This window comes from Dama dama, chromosome X (genome assembly GCF_033118175.1).
Source record: "Dama dama isolate Ldn47 chromosome X, ASM3311817v1, whole genome shotgun sequence".
Taxonomy (NCBI): domain Eukaryota; kingdom Metazoa; phylum Chordata; class Mammalia; order Artiodactyla; family Cervidae; genus Dama; species Dama dama.
In genome coordinates this window covers 43,345,552-43,369,277 of record NC_083714.1, presented here as the reverse complement: position 1 = coordinate 43,369,277, position 23,726 = coordinate 43,345,552, and the positions used below count along the sequence as shown (strand labels likewise).

At 38.1% G+C, this 23,726-nt stretch overlaps 1 protein-coding gene across 1 annotated transcript; it reads right to left on the bottom strand.

Moving 5' to 3' along the window:
* Window positions 1-210: 210 nt before the first annotated feature.
* Window positions 211-525, bottom strand: LOC133051668 (large ribosomal subunit protein eL43-like). Its single transcript, XM_061136258.1, has one exon. The coding sequence runs from the start codon at window positions 512-514 to the stop codon at window positions 236-238; it is 279 nt and encodes a 92-aa protein (XP_060992241.1). The 5' UTR covers window positions 515-525; the 3' UTR covers window positions 211-235.
* Between the last annotated feature and the right edge of the window lie 23,201 nt (window positions 526-23,726).

Below are 23,726 nucleotides of genomic sequence, written 5' to 3'. Positions count from 1 at the left end.
TTCTCCAACTGTTTTAAAGCTTAGCTCATCATTCTCTATAAAGAAGTGTTATATTCATATTTTTATGGTTTCAATTTTTGACCTGGTTTTTATAGTTAGTTCCATTTTTTTATTCACTTGGAAGTAATTTTGATGTGAAATATGAACTATGAGGATGTATTTTTATTTTTATTTTTTTGTTACATAAATTAACCCATTTATTATAGGCTAGCAACATTATCAAATGATGGTGCTTCTACTGGTCCTTCAATTCCTTCAGTCTTCTGATGGCAGACTTTACTGTGACAGCAGAAGTGGTGTTGTAGGTCCAGGCACCACCAGCTACTGTTTTCATGCAGGAACCACAGTGCCAAATGCCCACAGCTCTTCTCTTCATCTTGGTTTTGCCACAGAAAGAGCAGGTATACTTGGCGTGCTGGCTGATTTCAATTTTCTTCACCATTTTCCTGAGGGAGGCACCATAACAGGTCCCGTATTTGCCCACGATTCCGACCTTCTTGGTGCGTTTCGCCATGTTAACGCAACCTAGATCCGAGCCCAAGAGCGAGGATGTATTTTTAAATATCACCATTTATTAAATTGCTCTTCCCTACTTTACTGAATTGTTAAATTATCACCAGCATATGTTTCACACAGTATTACCTTTAGGGTCTACAGAGAGTTGCAAAGGTTCAAATTTGGCAGTAAACAATATGCTTTTGGCTGACAAAAAGATTCTGGAATGTTGACAGATTGTAGGGAACCATTTAACAGTTTTGAGCAAGTAATAACATGATCATGTTAAAACATGATACATGATTAAAACGAGGTGAATACTGGGACTTCCCCGGTGGTCCAGTGGCTAAAATTCTGTTTTCCTGATGCAAGGAGCCAGGGTTCAATCCCTGGTCGGGGAACTAGATCTAACATGCTGCCCCTAAAAGATCACAAGTGCTGCAACTAAATACATACATAATAAATATTTTTTTTAAAAATCACAAACAACAACAACAACAAAAAAAACCCAATGTGACTATCATAAACTAGAGAGAACAGAGCAGAGGAAGGGAAAATTGGAGACAGTCATGCCAGATGGTTGACAGTTCTCTGGATGATTTCTGTCCTTCCTTGAATCTTACAGGAATCCTCCTTCTTGCTTTTTAAAATAATTTTGGCATATACTAAGCACTGAATTAAGCATTTATTATACATTATCTTATTAACTCTCTTCAAACTCCAGTTAGGTAGGTATCATCACCCCCTTTTCACAGATGAAGAAACTGAGGTCTAGAGGTGTCATGTCAGTTGCTCCAGGTCCCTGAGCTCATGAATTGGAGGAGGCAGGACTCAAAACTAAGGATTTGGGAAAATGTAAATGAATATAAAAGTGCATCTGGCTTGATAAATGACAGCTTCTCATCTTCGCAGCCCTCATCAGTTCTGAAATTCTCATCTCACCCCTCGTCTGAAATTCTGTATTAAAAATATGCTAGCATCACATTAACAATATATCCCAGCAATTATAGGAGGCTTATTCAAGCTTAATTGGGAACTATTTCATCCCTCTGACATTTGTATAAAATTAGACCCAGCATAGCAGTCAAGAGAGCCTGGTTTTCTACTCCATCTTCTAGTGCTAGGTGGTTATGTGACCTTGGGCAAGTCACTTGACCACAAAATTTCCTTGAATGCATAACAACACCAAAAAGTAATCATATCACTCACTAGGTTTTTGTATAAAATAAAAGCAAATCTGAAATGGTTGGAAAATTTCAAAATTATGCTTGATTTTATAGATTTCCCAATTAACCTATCAAAATTCTTAGACCATGAAAATGCTTATGAAAACAAACTGCAACAAACCATGAATGCAGTCTCTTTGTTTTCATTTTTTTTTAATTTATTTGACTGCTCTGGGTCTTAGTTCTGCATGTGGGATTCAGTTCTCCAACCAGGGATCGAACCCGGGCTCCCACACTGGGAACTCGGAGTCCCAGCCACTGGACCACCAAGGAAGTCCCTCTCTTGGCTTCAATTAGCTGTGTTCTCATCTTTAATTGTGTCAGCTTTCAAACACACACAAAAGTAGACAGAATAGTATAATGAGTCTCCATGACTGGCTTCAATGATTATCATCTCTGATGTGCTTATTTTATATAGCCTCATATAGCCTCCCTGTATCTTATTTTTCTATTTGAAAGCAAAACCTAAGACATTATAAGAGTATGGTTCTTTTATGATTACAAAAATACTGAGGAAATTTTATTTCATTTTCTCAAATCCTGAGGAGAAAGTTAATTTTAAAATCTGGCAAAATCCAAGTTGATATTGATTTTACTTGGTCTTTCTGCTTCTAAAATCTCTCAGAAAATGAACCTCCAATCTAAATAATAAATCAATTTGGCAGACCAGGCCAAGGGCTAGTGAATCCAATTGCCTATAGTAGACAAGCAAGTGGGGGGTCCAGCTTGTCTATGTAGAGGGCAGCATTTTCATTTCTGTAATAACAGGATTTATAACAGTACAGTTTAGTACATAAGAGCTGGTTTAGTACATGAAACCAGTTTGGCTCACAGGGAATTCTGACCAGAGAGTCAACTATTCTTGACAAAGAGAGTGAAGGCAAGAAGACTAAATAAAATTAAGCTCTTTGAGAAGAAAAAAATTTTAAAAGAAAGAAAAACAAGCTGAACTGCCCACTTAATAAAAAAGGTAGACGCCAATTTCTTCCTAAATCTGAGTATTTGCAATTTTTCTAATGCGTCTTGTTTACAAAGCTCAGTGACATTCATGATCTGCAGCCTAATGACATATGTAGGGTGGGCATTTGTGCGGGAGACCTGGGTTCAATCCCTGAGTTGGGAAGATCCCCTGGACAAGGGAAAGGCTACCCACTCCAGTATTCTGGCCTGGAGAATTTCATGGACTATACAGGCCATATGGTCGCAAAGAGTTGGATACAACTGAGTGACTTTCACTTTCACTTTCACTTTGTACAAATGAGAAAATGAGGCTTCAACAGATCACTCAAGCTGGAGTGTGATGGAGTGAGGAACTAGAGTCCAATTCTGTTTCCTATGTCAGGGCTGTAAATAAGTTTACCCCCTATGTAAATAAGTATACCCCCTATGTAAATAAGTTTACCCCTCCCCCCCCGAAAGAAGAATTTCTTTGCCTTCTATTTCCCGTTTCCCTGGGACTTAACAAAGGACCTGTACTTTCTGGCAGCTCAGTAAATACTTCTTGCATGTCTGACTACCTGTCAAATAATGGGAGAAAAAAAGCATAATTATAGGTAGAAAGAAAAAGGAGAAATTAGAGGAATGACTAAAAGAAGAGGAAACAACATTAATAAGCTTTGCCAATAAAGCATAATCTAGGAAAAAATTGAAACATGGAGAAAAATATGTTAAATGGCCATCAAGGTTCATGAAATATATGTGAGCAAAAATAAAATTGAAGGCCATATACCAAAAAAGTTGATGGTGATGGTAATAACAACTGTAACCACTACCACTTAAATGCCCTAGGCTCTGTGGTAAGACTATTAACCCTCTGAGGTAGGGAAGTAATATTATTATCCCCATTTAACGAGTAAAGAAAGTGGGGCTCAGAGAGGTTAAGCAACTTGCCCAATGCTATAGAGCTAATAAGAACAGAGCTAGGATTCCAACCCAGACAGTCTGACTCAATTTTCATTTTTTTAGACTTTCTCTCCTTTGCAAATTTCCTACAATGAGCACGTATTACCTTTATTTTTTAATCCTGTAGCATTCATCGTGTATAGAAATAATTTTGTCATTACATCATTAACTATAGTTAATTACTATTTCTATTCATCATTTGTATGTCACCTCAATTAGACTGTTAAGAGCCTGTGTCTCAGGGAGTGTCATGTTTTAATGCATATTATAGCTGCTCGATGAATACTTCTTAAATGAATGGACAATGGAGAGAAAAATGTGGGAGTGTGAGGCAAAATAACCATCATCACAAAAAAAAAAAAAAGGATTTACAGAGGTGATGAAAGAGACAGATGAGGCACAGAAAAAGAGGCACAGAAACATAATGCTCAAGAAGAGGGGAGGTATGTAGGACATAGGTAGAAAGACAAACATTACAACAAAGCAGGGTAAATAAGAAAGGAACTTGCCACATAGAACCCCGTTTTGGTGAACTTGTAAACTAAATTTGGAGCTAAAATGCATTAACAAAGCGAAGCCAGTCACAGGCGAGAAAGGAGACATTTAAGATATGGCACTTTAAAAAAATTAAATAGAAAAATTGTTTCGAAGTACCTTATGAGAGGGAGAAGTACTAAAATTGCTTTCCTGGCAAAGCCTGTCCCTTCATCCAACAATTATCCTAAGATACTTGAGATCTCATCTCCATAAATTCAATAGGCAATTGGGGCCACTTTCTCTTTTGAGGCCAGATGCAGAAACAGAAATTACAGTCATTTCCTATATTGCAGAAATTAGCTGGCCAGTTGAAAGCCACCTGCACGCATAATTCACATCATCAGAGGTTGGCATCTAGAAAGCTCAGAGCCCTGTCCTCTTTGCCACATACTTCACCCACGTAGAGGCCAAGCTCAGACAACCAAAGGTGATGGTTAAGTTTGCCGTTAGCTCATGTTATGAGATGGTGATCTCTTTGTGGTTCCCTCTTGGGAATTAAAAAATAACAATTTTTTCTCATAGTAATACATACTCATAGTTAAACGTAAAGCAAAATGAGGCATGGCTGATTGCAAACAACAGCAGTTTTCTGCTCCACCATTCCCCATTATCCTCTAAAGAGGCAACACTTTTGTGGCTTTAGCTGTTTCTTCTGGTTTATCCATTATATAACCTAAATAATATGCCTAAACTTTTATTTAACAAATTTAGATGTCATTTATTGCCTGTCTTTAAGAATAGTGAAGAACTTAGCTTTCTTATACTCCCCACCTTCAATCTCATGTCTTCAATGTTCCCCAGTCCCTCTATCACAATTCTTAGTTAAATCAGTAACCAAGTTTACATGATTATTACTATATAATGATTACGACTATATAATTTGTTCACCGCTAAGCAAAGAATATTATTGTTAGTGTTTTAATTAAACTAGTCTTAGCACATTATTGTTAGTCCTTTGATTTTTTTCTCAACTTAATAACTGCTTCAGTATTTCATTGAGATTTCTATATTTCTAATGCTATTTTTATCTAGGTGTTCTAACAGTTTTGTAACAAACCAAACACTCCAACCCTTCTAAAATCTGCTGGCTCCATATTCCCGCTGAAGATTGCCCTCCCACAGCTCCCTGTTCCCCTGCTACAAATTAAGCCAGTAATCTCATGGTCTGCAACATGACTGTCCTCCTAGGACTCCTACTCACAGTTTCCTGGATTTAGGTTCTTTGTTACCTGGATTTTATATTGTGATATTCCTCTTTCTTGGTTTACTCCATCATTTTAGTAGAGTACAACTTCCAAGATCTTCCAGAGAAAGAGCTGCTAGGAGGAATTTTTTTGAGACCTCATATACTCTAATATTTAAGATGAGCATGATTGGATTGCTATATAATTTTAAGATGAAAATCATTTTCCATTAAAAATATTAGTTATCTTTGGTCAAATAATTTTCAAAAAGGGTGCCAAGAGCCTTCAATGGGAAAGCATTTTTTCAACAAACAGTGCTTGGACAACTGGATATGCACAAGCAGAATAATGAAGTATGACCCTTAACTCATACCATATACATAAACTCAAAATGGATCAAAGACCTGAATGTAAGAGCTAAAACTAAAAAACTATTAGGAAAAAAACATAAGTATAAATCTTCACAACCTTGGATCAGACAATGGTTTCATTTGCCTACATGACCAAAGAACAAATACATAAATGGCCTTTATCAAAATTAAGAACTTTTCTGCTTTTAAGAACACTATCAAGAAAGCGAAAGACAACCCACAAAATGGGAAACTATTTGCAAATATACCTCATACAAGACTTGTATCTAGAATACATAAAAAATGTTTATAATTCAATAATAAGATAAATAACCCAATTTTTAAAAAATGGGTAAATGATTTGAATAGACATTTCTCCAAAGAATTTATACAAATGGCCCATAAGTAGATGAAGAGAAGCTCAACATCACTAGTTATCATGGAAATTAAGATCAAAACCACAAGGAGACACTACTTCACACTCACTAAGATGACTGAAAAAAAAAAAAAGAACAAAAATAACAAGTGTTAGCAAAGATGTGAAGAAATTAGAACTGTCTTACATTGCCAGTGGGAAAGGAAAACAGTGCAGCTGCTGTGGAAACCATTTGGCATTTTTTTCAATAAGTCAAAGATAGAATTATTATGTGACTCAGCAATTTCACTCCTAGGTATATACCCAAGAGAATAAAAGACATATGTCAACACAAAAACATGTACATGACTGTTCATACATAACAGCATTATTCATAATAACCAAAGAGTGGAACAACCCAAATATCCACTGATGAAAGGATAAAGTAAGGCATATCCATACAGTGGGATATTATTCAGCCATAAAAAGAAATAAAGCACTAAGACATGCTACAATATGGATTAACCTCGAAAGCATTATGCTGAGAGAAAGAAGCCAGACAAAGAAGGCCACACATTGTATGATGCCATTTACAGGAAATGTTCAGAACAGACAGACCAAGAGAGACAGAAAACAGATGATTATTTTCTAGAGGGGAGGGTTGGGGGATACGGAGAAAAGGGGAGTAACTGCAAATGAGTTCACAGAATGGAAGAAAGTATTTGAAAATCATACATCTGACAAGTTATTTATATCCAGAATAAGAACTGCTGGGCTTCCCTGGTGCTCTAGTGGCTAACAGTCCGCCTTGCAATGCAGAGGACGTTGGTTCGATCCCTGGTTCAATCTCTGGTTTCACATGCCATGGAGCAACTAAGCCACTGCATAACAACTACTGAAGCCCTTCCTCTAGAGCCTATGAGCCATAACTACTGATCTCATGTGCCACAACTACCGAAACTCTTGCTCTAGAGCCTGTGCTCTGCAACAAGAGAAGCCACCACAGTGAGAAGCATATGCACCACAACAGGAGAGTAGCCCCCATTCACCACAACTAGAGAAAGCCTGTACTCAGCAACAAAGAACCAGCAAAGCCAAAAATAAGTAAAATTATTTAAAAAAAAAGAACTCCTACAACTCAATAATAAAAAGACAATCTGATTGAAAAATGAGCAAAATATTTGAGTAAACATTTCTCCAAACGAGACACGCAAATGGCCAATATACACATGAAAAGATGCTCAATATTATTAGTTACTAGGGAAGCGCGAGTCAAAATCCCATTGAGATAACAGTTAGCATCCTCTAGAATGCCTATAATCAAAAAAAAAAAAATAGTAACAAGTGTTGGTGAAGATGTGGAGAAATTGAAACACTCATACATTGTTAGTGGGAAGGTAAAATGATGCAGCCACTTCATAAAAAAAAAAAAAGAAAGAAAACTGGTGGTTCCTCAAAAATTTAGAGATATCATATGATCCAGAAATTCAACTCCTAAATAAATACCCAAGAGAACTCAAATCATATATGCATACAAAAACTGTACACAAATATTCCTAGCAGCATTATTCATAATAGCCAAAGTTGGAAACAACCCAATTCGTTGTTGCTGTTTAGTCACTAAGTCATATCCAACTCTTTTGCAACCCCATGTAGCCTGCCAGGCTTCTCTGTCCATGTGTTTCTTCAGGCAAGAATACTGGAGTGGATTGCCATTTCCTTCTCCAGGGGATCTTCCTGACCCAGGGATCGAATCCCTGTCTCCTGAATCTCCTGCGTTGGCAGGAGGGTTCTTTACCACCAAGCCATTCAGCCACAAAATGGAATGAAGTACTGATCAGTTCAGCTCATTTCAGTCACTCAGTCATGTCTGACTCTTTGTGACCCCATGGACTGCAGCATTCCAGGCTTCCCTGTCCATCACCAACTCCTGGAGCTTACTCAAACTCATGTCCATCGAGTGATGCCATCCAACCATCTCATCCTCTGTCGTCCCCTTCTCCTCCCACCTTCAATCTTTCCCAGCATCAGGATCTTTTCCAATGAGTCAGCTCTTCACATCAGGTGGCCCAAGTATTGGAGTTTCAGCTTCAGCATCAGCCCTTCCAGTGAATATTCAGAACTGATTTCCTTTAGGATTAACTGGTTGGATCTCCTTGCAGTCCAAGGGACTCTCAAGAGTCTGCTTCAACACCACAGTTCAAAAGCATCAATTCTTCGGGGCTCAGCTTTCTTCACAGTCCAACTCTCACATCCATACATGACCACTGGAAAAACCATAGCCTTGACTAGACGGACCTTTGTTGGCAAAGTAATGTCTCTGCTTTTTAATATGCTGTCTAGGTTGCTCATAACTTTTCTTCCAAGGAGCAAGCATCTTTTAATATCATGGAATTAGATAATGGTCATGGTTGCACAACTGTGCATATATACTAAAACCCACTGAATTTTACACTAAAGCTTTTTAAAATAAACGTTGCTATGGTCTCTTTAGTTTCTTTTGCATTTATTTCTGCCCTAATTTTTAAGATTTCTTTCCTTCTACCAACAAATCATAAAAACAAAACACTCTCCGACATAAATCATAGCAAGATCCTCTATGACCCACCTCCCAGAATATTGGAAATAAAAGCAAAACTAAACAAATGGGACCTAATGAAACTTAAAAGCTTTTGCACTACAAAGGAAACTATAAGTAAGGTGAAAAGACAGCCCTCAGATTGGGAGAAAATAATAGCAAATGAAGAAACAGACAAAGGATTAATCTCAAAAATATACAAGCAACTCCTGCAGCTCAATTCCAGAAAAATAAATGACCCAATCAAAAAATGGGCCAAAGAACTAAACAGACATTTCTCCAAAGAAGACATACAGATGGCTAACAAACACATGAAAAGATGCTCAACATCACTCATTATTAGAGAAATGCAAATCAAAACCACAATGAGGTACCATTACACGCCAGTCAGGATGGCTGCTATCCAAAAGTCTACAAGCAATAAATGCTGGAGAGGGTGTGGAGAAAAGGGAACCCTCTTACACTGTTGGTGGGAATGCAAACTAGTACAGCCGCTATGGAGAACAGTGTGGAGATTTCTTTAAAAACTGGAAATAGAACTGCCATATGACCCAGCAATCCCACTTCTGGGCATACACACTGAGGAAACCAGATCTGAAAGAGACACGTGCACCCCAATGTTCATCGCAGCACTGTTTATAATAGCCAGGACATGGAAGCAACCTAGATGCCCATCAGCAGATGAATGGATAAGGAAGCTGTGGTACATATACACCATGGAATATTACTCAGCCGTTAAAAAGAATTCATTTGAACCAGTCCTAATGAGATGGATGAAGCTGGAGCCCCTTATACAGAGTGAAGTAAGCCAGAAAGATAAAGAACATTACAGCATACTAACACATATATATGGAATTTAGAAAGATGGTAATGATAACCCTATATGCAAAACAGAAAAAGAGACACAGAAGTACAGAACAGACTTTTGAACTCTGTGGGAGAATGTGAGGGTGGGATATTTCAAAAGAACAGCATGTATACTATCTATGGTGAAACAGATCACCAGCCCAGGTGGGATGCATGAGACAAGTGCTCCGGCCTGGTGCACTGGGAAGACCCAGAGGAATCGGGTGGAGAGGGAGGTGGGAGCGGGGATTGGGATGGGGAAGACGTGTAAATCCATGGCTGATTCATATCAGTGTATGACAAAACCCACTGAAATGTTGTGAAGTGATTGGCCTCCAACTAATAAAAAAATAAATAAATAAATAAATAAACTTTAAAAATCTACTAGGGGTAGTCACATTAGACTATTTCTGTTCCATTGACCTGTGTCTGTTCCTATCACATTCTCTTGCTTATTGTACCTATGTAGTATGTCTTAAAAATAGGAATAATTTTTAAAGTGATTCCTCCCACTTTACTCTTTTTAGCCATTCTAGTTCCCTTGCCTTTTCATACAGTTTTTAGAATAAGCTTGATTATATCTATAAAAATATTGTGATTTCGGTCCTATGGATCAATTTGAGAAGAACTGATATTTGTACTATTGAATCTTCCAATCCATAAGCACATTATGTCTCTCCATTTATTTAGTTCTTTGATTTCCTTTTTTAAATTTTTTCTTCTTTTTTGCCACAAGCCACCTGGGATCTTAGTTCCTCAACCAGAGATTGAACCTATGCCCCTTGCAGTGGAAGCTTGGAGTCTTAATTAAACATTGGACCTCCAGGGAAGTCCTCAGTTCTTTCATTTGTGTTTTGAAATTTTCAGCATACAGCATATATAGTCTATAATTGTTTTACTAGATATATCTCAGTATTCCAGTTTTGGGAGTGATTGTAAATGGTATTTATCTTTAATTTTTGTTTCCACATATTCTTTGGTAGCATACAGCAATATAATTGACTTGTGTGTGTTGATCGGTATACTGTGACTTTGCTGAACTCATTAATTCTACAAAAAAATTTTTTTTATTTATTTTTTTATTTTTTTATTAGTTGGAGGCTAATTACTTCACAACATTTCAGTGGGTTTTGTCATACATTGATATGAATCAGCCATAGAGTTACATGTATTCCGCATCCCGATCCCCCCTCCCACCTCCCTCTCCACCCGATTCCTCTGGGTCTTCCCAGTGCACCAGGCCCGAGCACTTGTCTCATGCATCCCACCTGGGCTGGTGATCTGTTTCACCATAGATAATATACATGCTGTTCTTTCGAAACATCCCACCCTCACATTCTCCCACAGAGTTCAAAAAGTCTGTTCTGTACTTCTGTGTCTCTTTTTCTGTTTTGCATATAGGGTTATCATTACCATCTTTCTAAATTCCATATATATGTGTTAGTATGCTGTAATGTTCTTTATCTTTCTGGCTTACTTCACTTTGTATAATGGGCTCCAGTTTCATCTATCTCATTAGAACCGATTCAAATGAATTCTTTTTAACAGCTGAGTAATATTCCATGGTGTATATGTACCACAGCTTCCTTATCCATTCATCTGCTGATGGGCATCTAGGTTGCTTCCATGTCCTGGCTATTATAAACAGTGCTGCGATGAACATTGGGGTGCACGTGTCTCTTTCAGATCTGGTTTCCTCAGTGTGTATGCCCAGGAGTGGGATTGCTGGGTCATATGGCAGTTCTATTTCCAGTTTTTAAAGAAATCTCCACACTGTTCTCCATAGCGGCTGTACTAGTTTGCATTCCCACCAACAGTGTAATAGGGTTCCCTTTTCTCCACACCCTCTCCAGCATTTATTGCTTCTACAAAAATTTTTATAATTCCTTTTCTATACACACAATCATGTAATCTGAGAATAGAGACACATTTATTTCTTCCTTTCCGACATGTTTGTATTATATTTCCTTTGCTTGCCTTACTGAGTCGGCTAGGACTGCCATGACAGTGATAGAGAATGGAGAGCAGACATCCTTGCCTTGTTCTGATTGTAGTGGGAAAGTACTCACTTTTTTGTAATTGAGTATCATAGCAGCTGCCTAGTGGCTTCCCTAGTGGCTCAGATGGTGAAGAATCTTTGTGCAATGCAGGAGACCCAGGTTCAATCCCTGGGTTGGGAAGATCCCCTGGAGAAGGGAATGGCAACCCACTCCGGTATTCTTGCCTGAAGAATTCCATGGACTGAGAAGCCTGGTGGGCTACAGTCCATGGGGTCGTTAAGAGTCAGACACATTTGAGCAACTAACACTTTCACTTTTATCATGATAGCTGCAGGATTTTTATAGATGCTATTTATCAAGTTGAGATAATTCCTCTCTGTATTTATTTTTCTTGGAGCTCTTTTTTTAAATCATAATTGGGTATTGAGCTTTATCAAAAGCATTTTTCTGCATCAATGGATATACATGCAGTTTTCCTGCTTTAACCTGTTGATGAGGTACTTACTTTCATTTTCTAATATTGACTCAGCCTTATACTCCTGGAATAATCCCCTACTTAATCATGATGTATAATTCTTTCTTATATAAGAATTGCAAGAATTTTTGTCCAGAAATTTTGCATCTAAGATCATGAGATATACTGGACTGTGGTTTTCCCTTTTTTGTACTGCTTTTATCTGGTTTTGTTATTAGGATAATATTGGCCTTGTATAGTGAGTTGGCAAGTGTAGTATCCTCTTCCATTTTCTGGAAAAGTTTATGGAGGAGTGGTGCTAATTTTTCTCAGATGTTTGTTATAACTCTCCAGTTAAATGATCAGGGTCAGGATATTTTTTTTATAAATGCTTTTAAATTCTGAATTGAATTTCTTTAATAGTTATGAGACTATTCATATTACCTCTTTTGTATTGCATGAGTTTTGGTGGTTTGTGTGTTTCAAGGAATCGGTCCAGTTTATCTGTGTTTTTGAATTTATGTCAGTAGAGTTGTTCATAGTATTGCCTTACTATTCCTTAGTGGCTGAAGGATCTGTAGTAATATCCCCTGTTTCACTCCTGCTATGGGTAATTTATATTGTCTCTCTTTTTACCTTTTTCAGTCTTGCTAGAGGTTTGTCAATTTTATGATAAATTCAAAGAATTTGCTTTTTGTTTCGTTGATTTTCTCTATTTTTATCCTATTTCCAATTTCATTTATTTCTACTCTTTATTATTTCTTTTCTTCTACTTACCTTGGATTATCTTATTCTTCTTTCTCTAGTTTTTTTTTCAAGGTGGTCACTTACATTATTTAAGGTCCTTTCTCTTTCCAATTTTAAGTATTTAGTGCTATAAATTTCTCTCTCAGCAACAATTCTGTAGAGATTTGTTAATCTTTTTGTTGTTTGTTATAGTGTTCTTTTTTAGGAGATTCCTATTTTAATGGCGCCCTCTTCTGTCAGTTTAGCGAAGTCCAGCTATTTAATAAACTTGTGTTTCCGTTTTTGTGATAGGGGAGAATTACTGTGTTCTCCGATTTTGTAACTCTCTTTTGTCATGTTGGCCCTAAATCTTATGCCTTTTATTCTTTTACCCTTCACTACTCAGTTGACAAAGGGCTTTTTTTTTTGTTGCTTTTTGTTGTTTGTTTTTTCCCCAGAAACTATGTGTTTTAATTGTGGGGCTTCCCAAGTAGCTCAGCTGGTTAAGAATCCACCTGCAATGCAGGAGACCCCAGTTCAATTCCTGGGTTGGGAAGTTCCCCTGGAGAAGGGATAGGCTACTCACTCCAGAATTCTTGGGCTTCTCTTGTGGCTCAGATGGTAAAGAATCCTGTAATGCGGGAGACCTGGGATTGATCCCTAGGTCAGGAAGATGTCCTGGAGAAGTCATGGTCACCCACTCCAATATTCTTACCTGGAGAATTCCATGGACATAGGAGCCTGGCAGGCTACAGTCCATGGGGTCACAAAGAGTTGGACATGACTAAGCACATGTATTTTAAAGACTTCAAATCACACATAAGTCTCTTGCCTGTAGGTTATACTCTGTGCCACTTGGATGTTTTATTAAAAATTTAGGGTGAACTTGATCTTTCTGGTGGTAGTTTTTATATAAATTTAGGCCTTTTAGCTATCTTCCTTCTTCCACTTTCCCCTCAGGTTTTTTCAGTCGCCTTGCTCACCACAGAGCCTTGTAGGAGGGCGGGTGGAAGGACAGGGAATGTGGGACATAACAGGCTGTAATTTGGTGTTATTTCTTCTTTTACTTAGCTATTTTGAAGTTTAGCTTTTCTTTCTCTAAGTTATGGTGAGGGCATGGTTTGTGTAGTGTTTTTCCCCTGCCCTGCCCTATGTAGTTGTTTTTTATCTCTTCTTGTTGTTTTGTATTGCTTTAGGAGAAAATGTTGGGCGATTGGGATCTAGATGGCTACCACTGTTGTCAGCTACCCAGAAGTTGTCCATCTTACAAAATTCTAATAATGGAATCATGCTATTTATGGTCGGGCTTCCCTGGTAGCTCAGTCGGTAAAGAATCTGCCTGCAGTACAGGAGACCTGGATTTAATCTCTGGGTCAGGAAGATCCCCTGGAGAAGGAAATGGCAACCCACTCCAGTATTCTTGCCTGGAAAATCCTGTTCACAGAACCTGGCAGTCTATAGTCCATGGGGTTGCAAGAGTCGGACATGACTTAGCGACTAAACCACCACCACCCAGAAGTTCTCCATTCTACAAAATTCTAGTAGTAGAAACATGCTATTTATGGTGACTGCAAGTGTTTCTTGGTATAGAGATGTTCTATTCTATATAAAGTACAAAGCTCAACAGCATAGTAGGGATGATATGGAAAATCATGTATAATTTTCCCAGGTTTAAACTAATATTTCTCTCTTTTCTCTTGTTTTCAATCTCAATGTTCTGTTTGGAACACAAACCCATCTTCTTTTCTCAAACAACAGCACTAAATATGAAATGCCAAGATTCCAATATGTAAAGCATTTCAATTTTTACCTCCAGAATAACGTGAATTTCAAGAGATAAGAAATCCAACAATTGATTCAAAGATTCATCTATTTATAACCCAACCCTTCATCTTCCATGACCACCTTTAAGGAGACCTTGCTTGCTAGAACTGTGATGGATAAAAATAGATTTCCTTATGATATCTTTTTAGGTGTGGCTCTTTTAAGACGCAGTGCTTTCAAAATAAATGTTTACTGATAACATTTCTAATTAAAGTTTAGTGGCCAAGTTCTCTCATGCACCTTTTCCAGAAAGTATGACGTTAGAATCAATATAGCAGAGTAGTTAAGGTGGTGATTCTCAGAGCTAGAATGCCTGGATGAATATTTAAGTTCTTCCATTTTCAAAATGTGTGACTAAACTAGTGAAAACCTTGGTACCTTTGTTTTCTAGAGGTAATAATAATACCAACCTCATAGTGCAGTTGAGGGATTAAGGGAGTTAATACCTGTAAAGCACTTAGATAAGTGCATGACATAAAGTTTATGTAAGTGTTTACAATATTCATCATGTAAGTTCCTTTTAACAGTATTTTTAATGTCTATATAAATTATCTATCATTGCACAACAAATTGCCACAATTTCACAGCTTAAAACAATACCTATTTATTATGTCATCATTCCTGTAGGTCAGGAATATGAACACTGCTTAACCAGGTCCTCTGCCTCAAACTTTCACCCAAGGCTATAATGCAGGTGTTGAGCTGGGTTTGGTTTTCTTCTGAAGGTTGGCTGGGGAAAGATTTGCTCCCAAGCTCATATGGTTGTTAACAAGACTCATTTCCTTGTGGTCTATGGGACTGAGGGTCTCAGTTTTTAGCTGGTTATTGTCAGAGGTCACCCTAACTTCCTTGCTACATGGGCCTCCTCAACATGGCAACTTGCTTTATTAAAGACAGCAAGGTAGAGAGTCAGCTAAAAAAGTTACAATCTGTTGTAAGCTAATCACAGAAGGTATCTCATCATGTGGGTCATATTCTTTTAGCTATAAGTAAGTCACTCATGTCAGCCCACACTACCTGGACACAGGGATTGCGTGTGTGTGCATGCTAAGTTGTGTCTGACTCTGTGCAACCCTAAGGACTGTAAGGACTGTAGCCTGCCAGGCTCCTCTGTCCATGGGATTCTTCAGGCAAGAGTATTGGAGTGGGTTGCCATTTCCTCCTTCAGGGGATCTTCCCAAACCAGGGATCAAACCCATGTCTCTTATATTTCCTGCATTGGCAGGCAGGTTCTTCACCACTAGCTACACCTGGAAATGCTGGAGGCCACCTTAGAGTCTGTCAACCACAATGTCTTAAAAAGAAAATGCAATATAACAGAGATGTTTCAGAATAGTGATTCTGTAATCAGCATCAGTTCAGTTCAGCTCAGTCACTCAGTCGTGTCCGACTCTTTACGACCCCATGGACTGCAGCATTCCAGGCCTCCCTGTCCATCACCAACTCCCAGAGATTACTCAAACTCATGTCCATTGAGTCGGTGATGCCATCAAACCATCTCATCCTATGTTGTCCCCTTCTCCTCCTACCTTCAATCTTTCCCAGCATCAGGGTCTTTTCCAATGAGACAGTTCTTCACATCAGGTGACCAAAGTATTGGAGTTTCAGCTTCAGCATCAGCCCTTCCAATGAATATTCAGGACTGATTTCCTTTAGGATTGACTTGCAGTCCAGGGGACTCTCAAGAGTCTTCTCCAACACCACAGTTCAAAAGCATCAATTCTTTGGCACTCAGCTCTCTTTATAGTCCAAATCTCACATCCATACCTGACTACTGGAAAAACCATAGCCTTGACTAGACAGATTTGCTGGCAAAGTAATGTCTCTGCTTTTTAATATGCTGTCTAGGTTGGTCATAACTTTTCTTCCAAGGAATAAGCGTCTTTTGATTTCATGACTGCAGTCACCATCTGCAGTGATCTTGGAGCCCAAAAAAATAAAGTCTGACACTGTTTCCACTGTTTACCCATCTATTTGCCATGAAGTGATGGGACTAGATGCCATGATCTTAGTTTTCTGAATGTTGAGCTTTAAGCCAACTTTTTCATTCTCCTCTTTCACTTTCATCAAGAGGTTCTTTAGTTCTTCTTTGCTTTCTGCCATAAGGGTGGTGTCATCTGCATATCTGAGGTTATTGATACTTCTCCCAGCAATCTCAATTCCAGCTTGTGCTTCTTCCAGCCCAGTGTTGCTCATGATGTACTCTGCATATAAGTTAAATAAGCAGGGTGACAATATATAGCCTTGACGTACTCCTTTTCCTATTTGGAACCAGTCTGTTGTTCCATGTCCAGATCTAACTGTTGCTTCCTGACCTGCATACAGATTTCTCAAGAGGCAAGTCAGGTGATCTGGTATTCCCATCTCTTTCAGAATTTTCCACAGTTTGTTGTGATCCACACAGTCAAAGGCTTTGGCATAGTCAATAAAGCAGAAATAGATGTTTTTCTGGAACTCTCTTGCTTTTTTGATGATCCATTGGATGTTGGCAATTTGATCTCTGGTTCTTCTGCCTTTTCTAAAACCAGCTTGAACATCTGGAAGTTCACAGTTCACGTATTGTTGAAGCCTGGCTTGCAAAATTTTGAGCATTACTTTACTAGCATGTGAGATGAGTGTAATTGTGCGGTAGTTAATCAGCTTACCCAGATTTAAGTGCTGATTGACTTTGGGCAGGTTACTTAACCCCAGTGAGTCTCAGTTTCTTCATCTTTAACATGAAGTGATAATAGTACTTGGGAGATATTTTGGGAAGGATGAAATGTGAATATCTTTATATCTTTCTTTCTTCCAACTCAGTGAGTGTTCAATAAATATTACTTAATATTATTCCAAAGCTGACAGAAATTTAACCAGCTAATGTATCCTACACATTACCACTAAACAGGTGATCAGACATGGCTTGAGAATAATGAACATAAACAAAAGAACATCACAAAATTGTTACTCTCCCCTGTTAACTACGATAATTTTGAAAAGTGTCTCTTCTGTATAGACTCTCAGCTGGGTTCTGGTGCTTTTACAGTGCTTCTATACTCAGAAACAAATTAATAATGACAGTTATAATTCACCTCCATACATCGTATATCTCCATATATGACTGGAGCTATATCTTAACTCCATCCAGCTAGGGTATTTGCTATACACATATAAGTTAAGACTTTTAATTGCATTATCAGTATATTTTCTTGATTTAACTAAATACTATTCAATATGCCATTATTGAGATCCTTCTATGGACTAGTCATTTTCCTGGACACTTGAGGACATAGAGCCTGATACATCAAGGAGCTCAGGGTCTCTATGGAGAGAAAGATAAACATAGAATAATAATACAGAGTGATGCACACCATGGCAGAAGCCGGCTAGGGTACTATGGAAACACAGAGGAGGAGGATTAAGCCAGATGAGGTGAGTCAGGAAAGGCCTCCAGGACAAGGTGAACCTGACCTGAGGCTTCAAGTGTGGATAAGAAAGATTATTCTCAGCATGAGATGAAAGAGATGAAATAGAAACGTTCTTTGCTTTCAGTCTCACAGTCCAGTGTCAGAGAGAAATTAAAAAAAAAAAAGAACATCACATGTGATGAAACGTTGCAGGAACGCAGGGAAGCAAGTTCGAAGTGAGGTGGGGGATGTCATGGACAGGTTCACAGAGGAGGAGATGGCTGAGCCAGACTTCAAGGATGGGAAATTGTATTGGTGTGTGTTTGGTCTTCTGCAGGTTTCCTCCAGCATCAGCTGGAATCATCCATGTTGGGACCATTTTATTTTTGTTGATCATCCTTCCTTATTCACACCTCAGTGGAAGTGAGACATTTCTAATGCATCTACCCACATTACACCCTAAAGATTATCTTTTCACTATATGTTCATATATTAACTGAATAATAGTAATATTGCTATGAATAATCATAATACCCTAATAGTTCTATAATGCATTTCAGTTTAGGAAACACATTTAATAGTCATTACATTGACAAACTAACTATATTTCAGACATATAGAAAAATACAGAAAATGACAAAATAATCCACCTATAATCACACTACCCAATTAACTGGATGTTACCATTTTGCCTTATTTCCTTTGGCTGTCTTTTTCTCTAAGAAATAATGCATTATTTAATAGAAATACAGCAAAAACTCTTACAACCCATCACTTCTTTACTCATATCTCTCCTTGAGTAACCAGTTCTACATTGCCATGCATCATTTTTGTCCATATTTTTGTACTTTTCATATAAACACTATATTGTTTCATGTATTCTTAAAATATTTTTATTGCATAGTGCATATTTATCCTTTTTATCTCATTTTTCCATGCAATATTGTTTTTAAATTAATTCCTGTTGATTGATGTTGCCCTAGTAGCTGCTCTAGTTCATTTTAACAACTATATAGCTTTCCACTATGTGAATAAATCATAGCTTATCTACACATTCCACAAGTGATGGACAATTGAATTGTTTCTACTTTTTAATTTTATTTCTATTTTGTAGTTACAAAGAGTACTGAAGAAAATGCTCTCATACATATGTCTTTGTGCTCATGTCTGAGAGTTTCACTAGAGGGGTAATTAGGAATTGTACCTGTCTAGTACAATTTCAATATCCAGAATTTCTGGGTCATAGGATATATGCATTTTCAAGTTTACTAGATTTTGCCAAATCACTCTCCAAAGCACTTGCTCTATTCTAAGCACTTTTCATGAATTAAATCATTGTATCATTACAACAACCATAGGGAGCAAATACTGTTATACTCCTTTCTAAGGATGAGGAAACTGAAGCTAAGAGAAGTTAAGTAACTTGCCCAAGGCCACACAGCTAGCAAGATATAAAGCTTGTATTCAGATAGAAGCAGTCTAGTTCCAATGTCCACACCTTTAACCACTAAACTGTTCCATTTCCTATTCCAACCCACTATTGTGTTCATTTGCATTTCTCCCATTACTAGTGAGGTTGAACATCATTTATACCTTTTTGTTCAGGAACACTAAGTACTATGGAAGCAGTGAGTAGGAAAAAAAGAAGCCATGGCCCACCCACAAAGGCCATGAGCTCTCACAGAAGCCAGGCCAGCCCCATGGCCTCCATGACAACATGAGGTTTAGGAGAGTACTGCAACTGAAGGATTTATTTGGAAAAGGAACATCTTTTAAAAATCAGTTTTATTTTTATTAAAGAAATACAAACGCACATTGTTTAAAGAGACAACTAAATCTACAAGACTCGTTAAGAAAAGCAACAATCCTTTCCCCTAGGCATCTTGTGGTGTCAGAAAATAAAGAAGTGTAAACAAATGACACGAACATCACAAAAGAACAAAGAAGCCAGTGGGCCCCCAAAGGTGAAACGTGCAATAATTTGTTCATCAAAATAGCTAATGATAGCAATATATCACAATGCATTAAATATCTTATTGTATAGCACAAAGAACTATATTCAATATCCTGTGATAAACCATAATGGAAAAGAATATAGTTTAATAATATAAAATATATATTTTATATAATATATAAAGATTATATTATAATAACATTAATATTTTGTTAATATTATAATAAAAGGAATATATTATAATAACATATATATAGTATATATATATGTATAACTGAATCACTTTGCTGTAAGCAGTAATCAACACTGTAAATCAGCTACACTTCAATTTAAAAAGAACAATGCATTAAATAAAAACCCATGAGTCTATACTGATATTAAATAATTATCTAGTTAATTATTAGTTGAGAGCTTTTCTTCCTTAAAGTAAAATGCAACCTAATAAATCTAGAAGGAATTATGAAGTTAAAAAATCAGTGATGGCTGATAGAACTAGTGGGTGAAATTTAATGAGGAGAATATGTATGTAACATCAAAACACTTACCCACAATGACTTATTAATTACAAAGGGGAAATAGCAAATTTACACTAAAGGAAACTGGTGGTTACTACTTGTCTTTGTCTATTTGGGCTTCTAGAGCAAAATACCATAGACTAGGTAGTTTATAAACAGCAAACATTTATTTCTCACAGTTCTGGGGACTCAGAAGTCTGAGATCACAGCTCTAGCAGATTTGGTGTCCAGATGGGGAACAGTGGAAACAGTGGCTGACTTTATTTTTGGGGGCTCCAAAATCACTGCAGATGATGACTGCAGCCATGAAATCAAAAGACACTTGCTCCTTGGAAGGAAAGTTATGACCAACCTAGACAGCATATTAAAAAGCAGAGACATTACTTTGCCAACAAAGGTCCATCTAGTCAAGGCTATGGTTTTTCCAGTGGTCATGTATGGATGTGAGAGTTGGACTGTAAAGAAAGCTGAGTGCCAAAAAATTGATGCTTTTGAACTGTGGTGTTGGAGAAGACTCTTGAGAGTCCCTTGGGCTGCAAGGAGATCCAACCAGTCCATCCTAAAGGAGATCAGTCCTGGGTGTTCATTGGAAGGACTGATGTTTAAGCTAAAATTCCAATACTTTGGCCACCTGATGTGAAGAGCTGACTCATTGGAAAAGACCCTGATGCTGGGAAAGATTGAGGGCAAGAGGAGAAGGGGACGACAGAGGATGAGATGGTTTGATGGCATCACCGACTCAATGGACATGAGTTTGGGTAAACTCCAGGAGTTGGTGATGGACAGGGAGGCCTGGAATGCTGCAGTCCATGGAGTCGCAAAGAGTCGGACACGACTGAACGACTGAACTGAACTGAGCTGAAGACCTGCTTGCTCACAGGTAGCCTTCTTCTCACTGTCAATTCACATTGCAGAAGGAGTTCTCTAGGGCCTCTTTTAAAAGGGCACTAATTCCAAACATGAGGGCTTTACCTTCATGACCTAATCACTTTCCAAAGGCCCCACTTAATACCATCACTTCAGCGTTTAGAATTTCAACATATGAATTTGGAGGGAGCACAAACATTCAGACCATAACACTACCTACACCAAGTGAACAAAGTTAACAGCAGCAATATTGAGATGGTCTGGCATCATGTACCCCCTGATATGAAAAACGAAGAAGGATTCAGTCACACTTTTATTATTCTTTTGTTATACTTGCTGATCTAATCATTTGGAAGGTCTTCCCTGGTAGCTCAGATGGTAAAGAATCTGCCTGCAATGAGGGAGACCTGGGTTCGATCCTTGGGTTGGGAAGATTCCTCTGGAGAAGGGAATGGCAACCCACTCCAGTATTCTTGTCTGGAGAATTCCATGGACAGAGGAGCCTGGTGGGCTACAGTCCATAGGGTCACAAAGAGTCAGACATGACTAAGCATAAGCACAAGGATCCAACTGTTTGGAAATAGCAAAAATATACATTTAGAGGCAATATACAAAATGATTGGCTTATAGCATTCGAGAAAAAGACAAAAGGAAACTGAAGAACTGTTCCAGATTAAAAGAGAGTAAGGAAACATGGTAACTAAATGCAATGCATATCCTAGATTGGATCCAGGACCCAGGAAAAAGAAGCTCTAAAGAATTGGATCAGTTGTTCAACCTGAATGTAAACTGTGGTTTAAATAATAGTATTATTTTAATGCTACATTTTCTGGTTTTGATAATCATACTGTGGTTATGTATAGAGTGTCTTTTTTCCTAGAGTAAATGGACATGATGTCTTTGCTACTTTCAGATGGATCATGGCAACAAGGCAGAATAATAAAGGCACTGTGCTTCACAAATTGCCTACAATAGGGAGTATATCTAACCAAGCAGTGAATTTCGTTAACCAACTAGCCTAGAAGGAGAAGTGGCCTGAGGTGAAACTGTGTACAGTTTATTAGGCAGTAGTCAATGGCTAGCCATCTGTCAGGGGCCCAGAAGGAAAAGTACTGGAGGATCATGTGTAGAGGCACATGGAAAAGTAAACTGTAACCCAAGGGGTGGATGGTGGCAATCATAAGAAAACACCTCACAGACTCTCTACTACAGAGAGCAGAAGTGACCAAGGGCCTTGGATGCTGTTTTCTGAAATCTATGGGACACTGTTTGTGCCAAGGCTACACCTCAGAAGATACAGGATTCCTTGTCACCGAACTTTGGCTCAAAAGACCCTCTGAGGACTGAGGACAGGGAACTCTTCAGATGAGATGGCAATCCACAATACTTCCACCTGAGTCTTATTCCTTATCTCCTTCATCCAGAGTCAGGATCGCATTGTGGTCTGACAGCACCCTCAAACTCTCCCAGCTCCCTCATTTCCTCTGAGACAGGCATTTCCTCTAATACAGTTCTTGCGCACTTAATCCTTTATTGGCATCTGCTTTTCAGAGGATCTGGACTAACACAGAGGAAAAAATGTAGATAACTGGTGAATCTTGGGGAAATATACAAGGGAATTCTTTTACTATTATTGCAATCCTTCTTTAAGTTCAAAATAATATAAAAATAAAAAGTTAAAAACAACTGACCTTACTGTGCAGAAAAAAGGAAGCTTCTTACACTGTTGGTGGGAATGTAAATTGGTGCAGCCACTATGGAGAACACCACGGAGGTTCATACTCAAAAAACTAAAAATAGAGTTGCTATGATCCAGCAATCCCACTCCTGGGCATGTACCCAGACAAAACTCTAATTTGAAAACATACAAGCACCCGTATGTTCATAGCAGCACTATCTACAATAGCCAAGACATGTAAACAACCTAAATGTCCATCGACAGAGGAATGGATAAAGAAAATGTGGTACATAGATATTTGCGTGTGTGTGTTAGTCACTCAGTTGTGTCTGACTCTTTGCAATCCCATGAACTACAGCCCACCAGGGTCCATGGGATTCTCAAGGCAAGAATACTGGACTGGGTTGCCATGCCCTTCTCCAGGGGACCTTCCCGAACCAGGGATAGAACCCGGATCTCCTGCATTGTAGGCAGACGCTTTACCGTCTGAGCCACTAGGGAAGATGAGATCAAACATGACCATAATACTTAGATCACAGAAGCATATTTTGTCATTTTATGCACCTGAATTTTAGAATTTGACTTCAGAGTACCAACCTTAATATCACTGTCCTTAAATGAAAAGATTTCTACCTTCCTGCAGTTAAACCCAGATAGCACAGTTTCTTAATGTCAGCACACACCCTCTTTAATGCTATTAACAAAGAAGGCAGCTTTCATTTCACCTTATGCCCAGATCCATGTTTCTCTTCTTACTTCTATGAGCTTGCTGATGTTTATACACAGATTCTCTTTTCCCTCTTTGCTGGTCTATTTCTGCAGTGTTACCATTTTCAGTGGGGATGTGGA

Bases quoted from the DNA above. Each gene is read 5' to 3' on its own strand.
- LOC133051668 (XM_061136258.1), bottom strand. From the start codon at position 514: ATGGCGAAACGCACCAAGAAGGTCGGAATCGTGGGCAAATACGGGACC.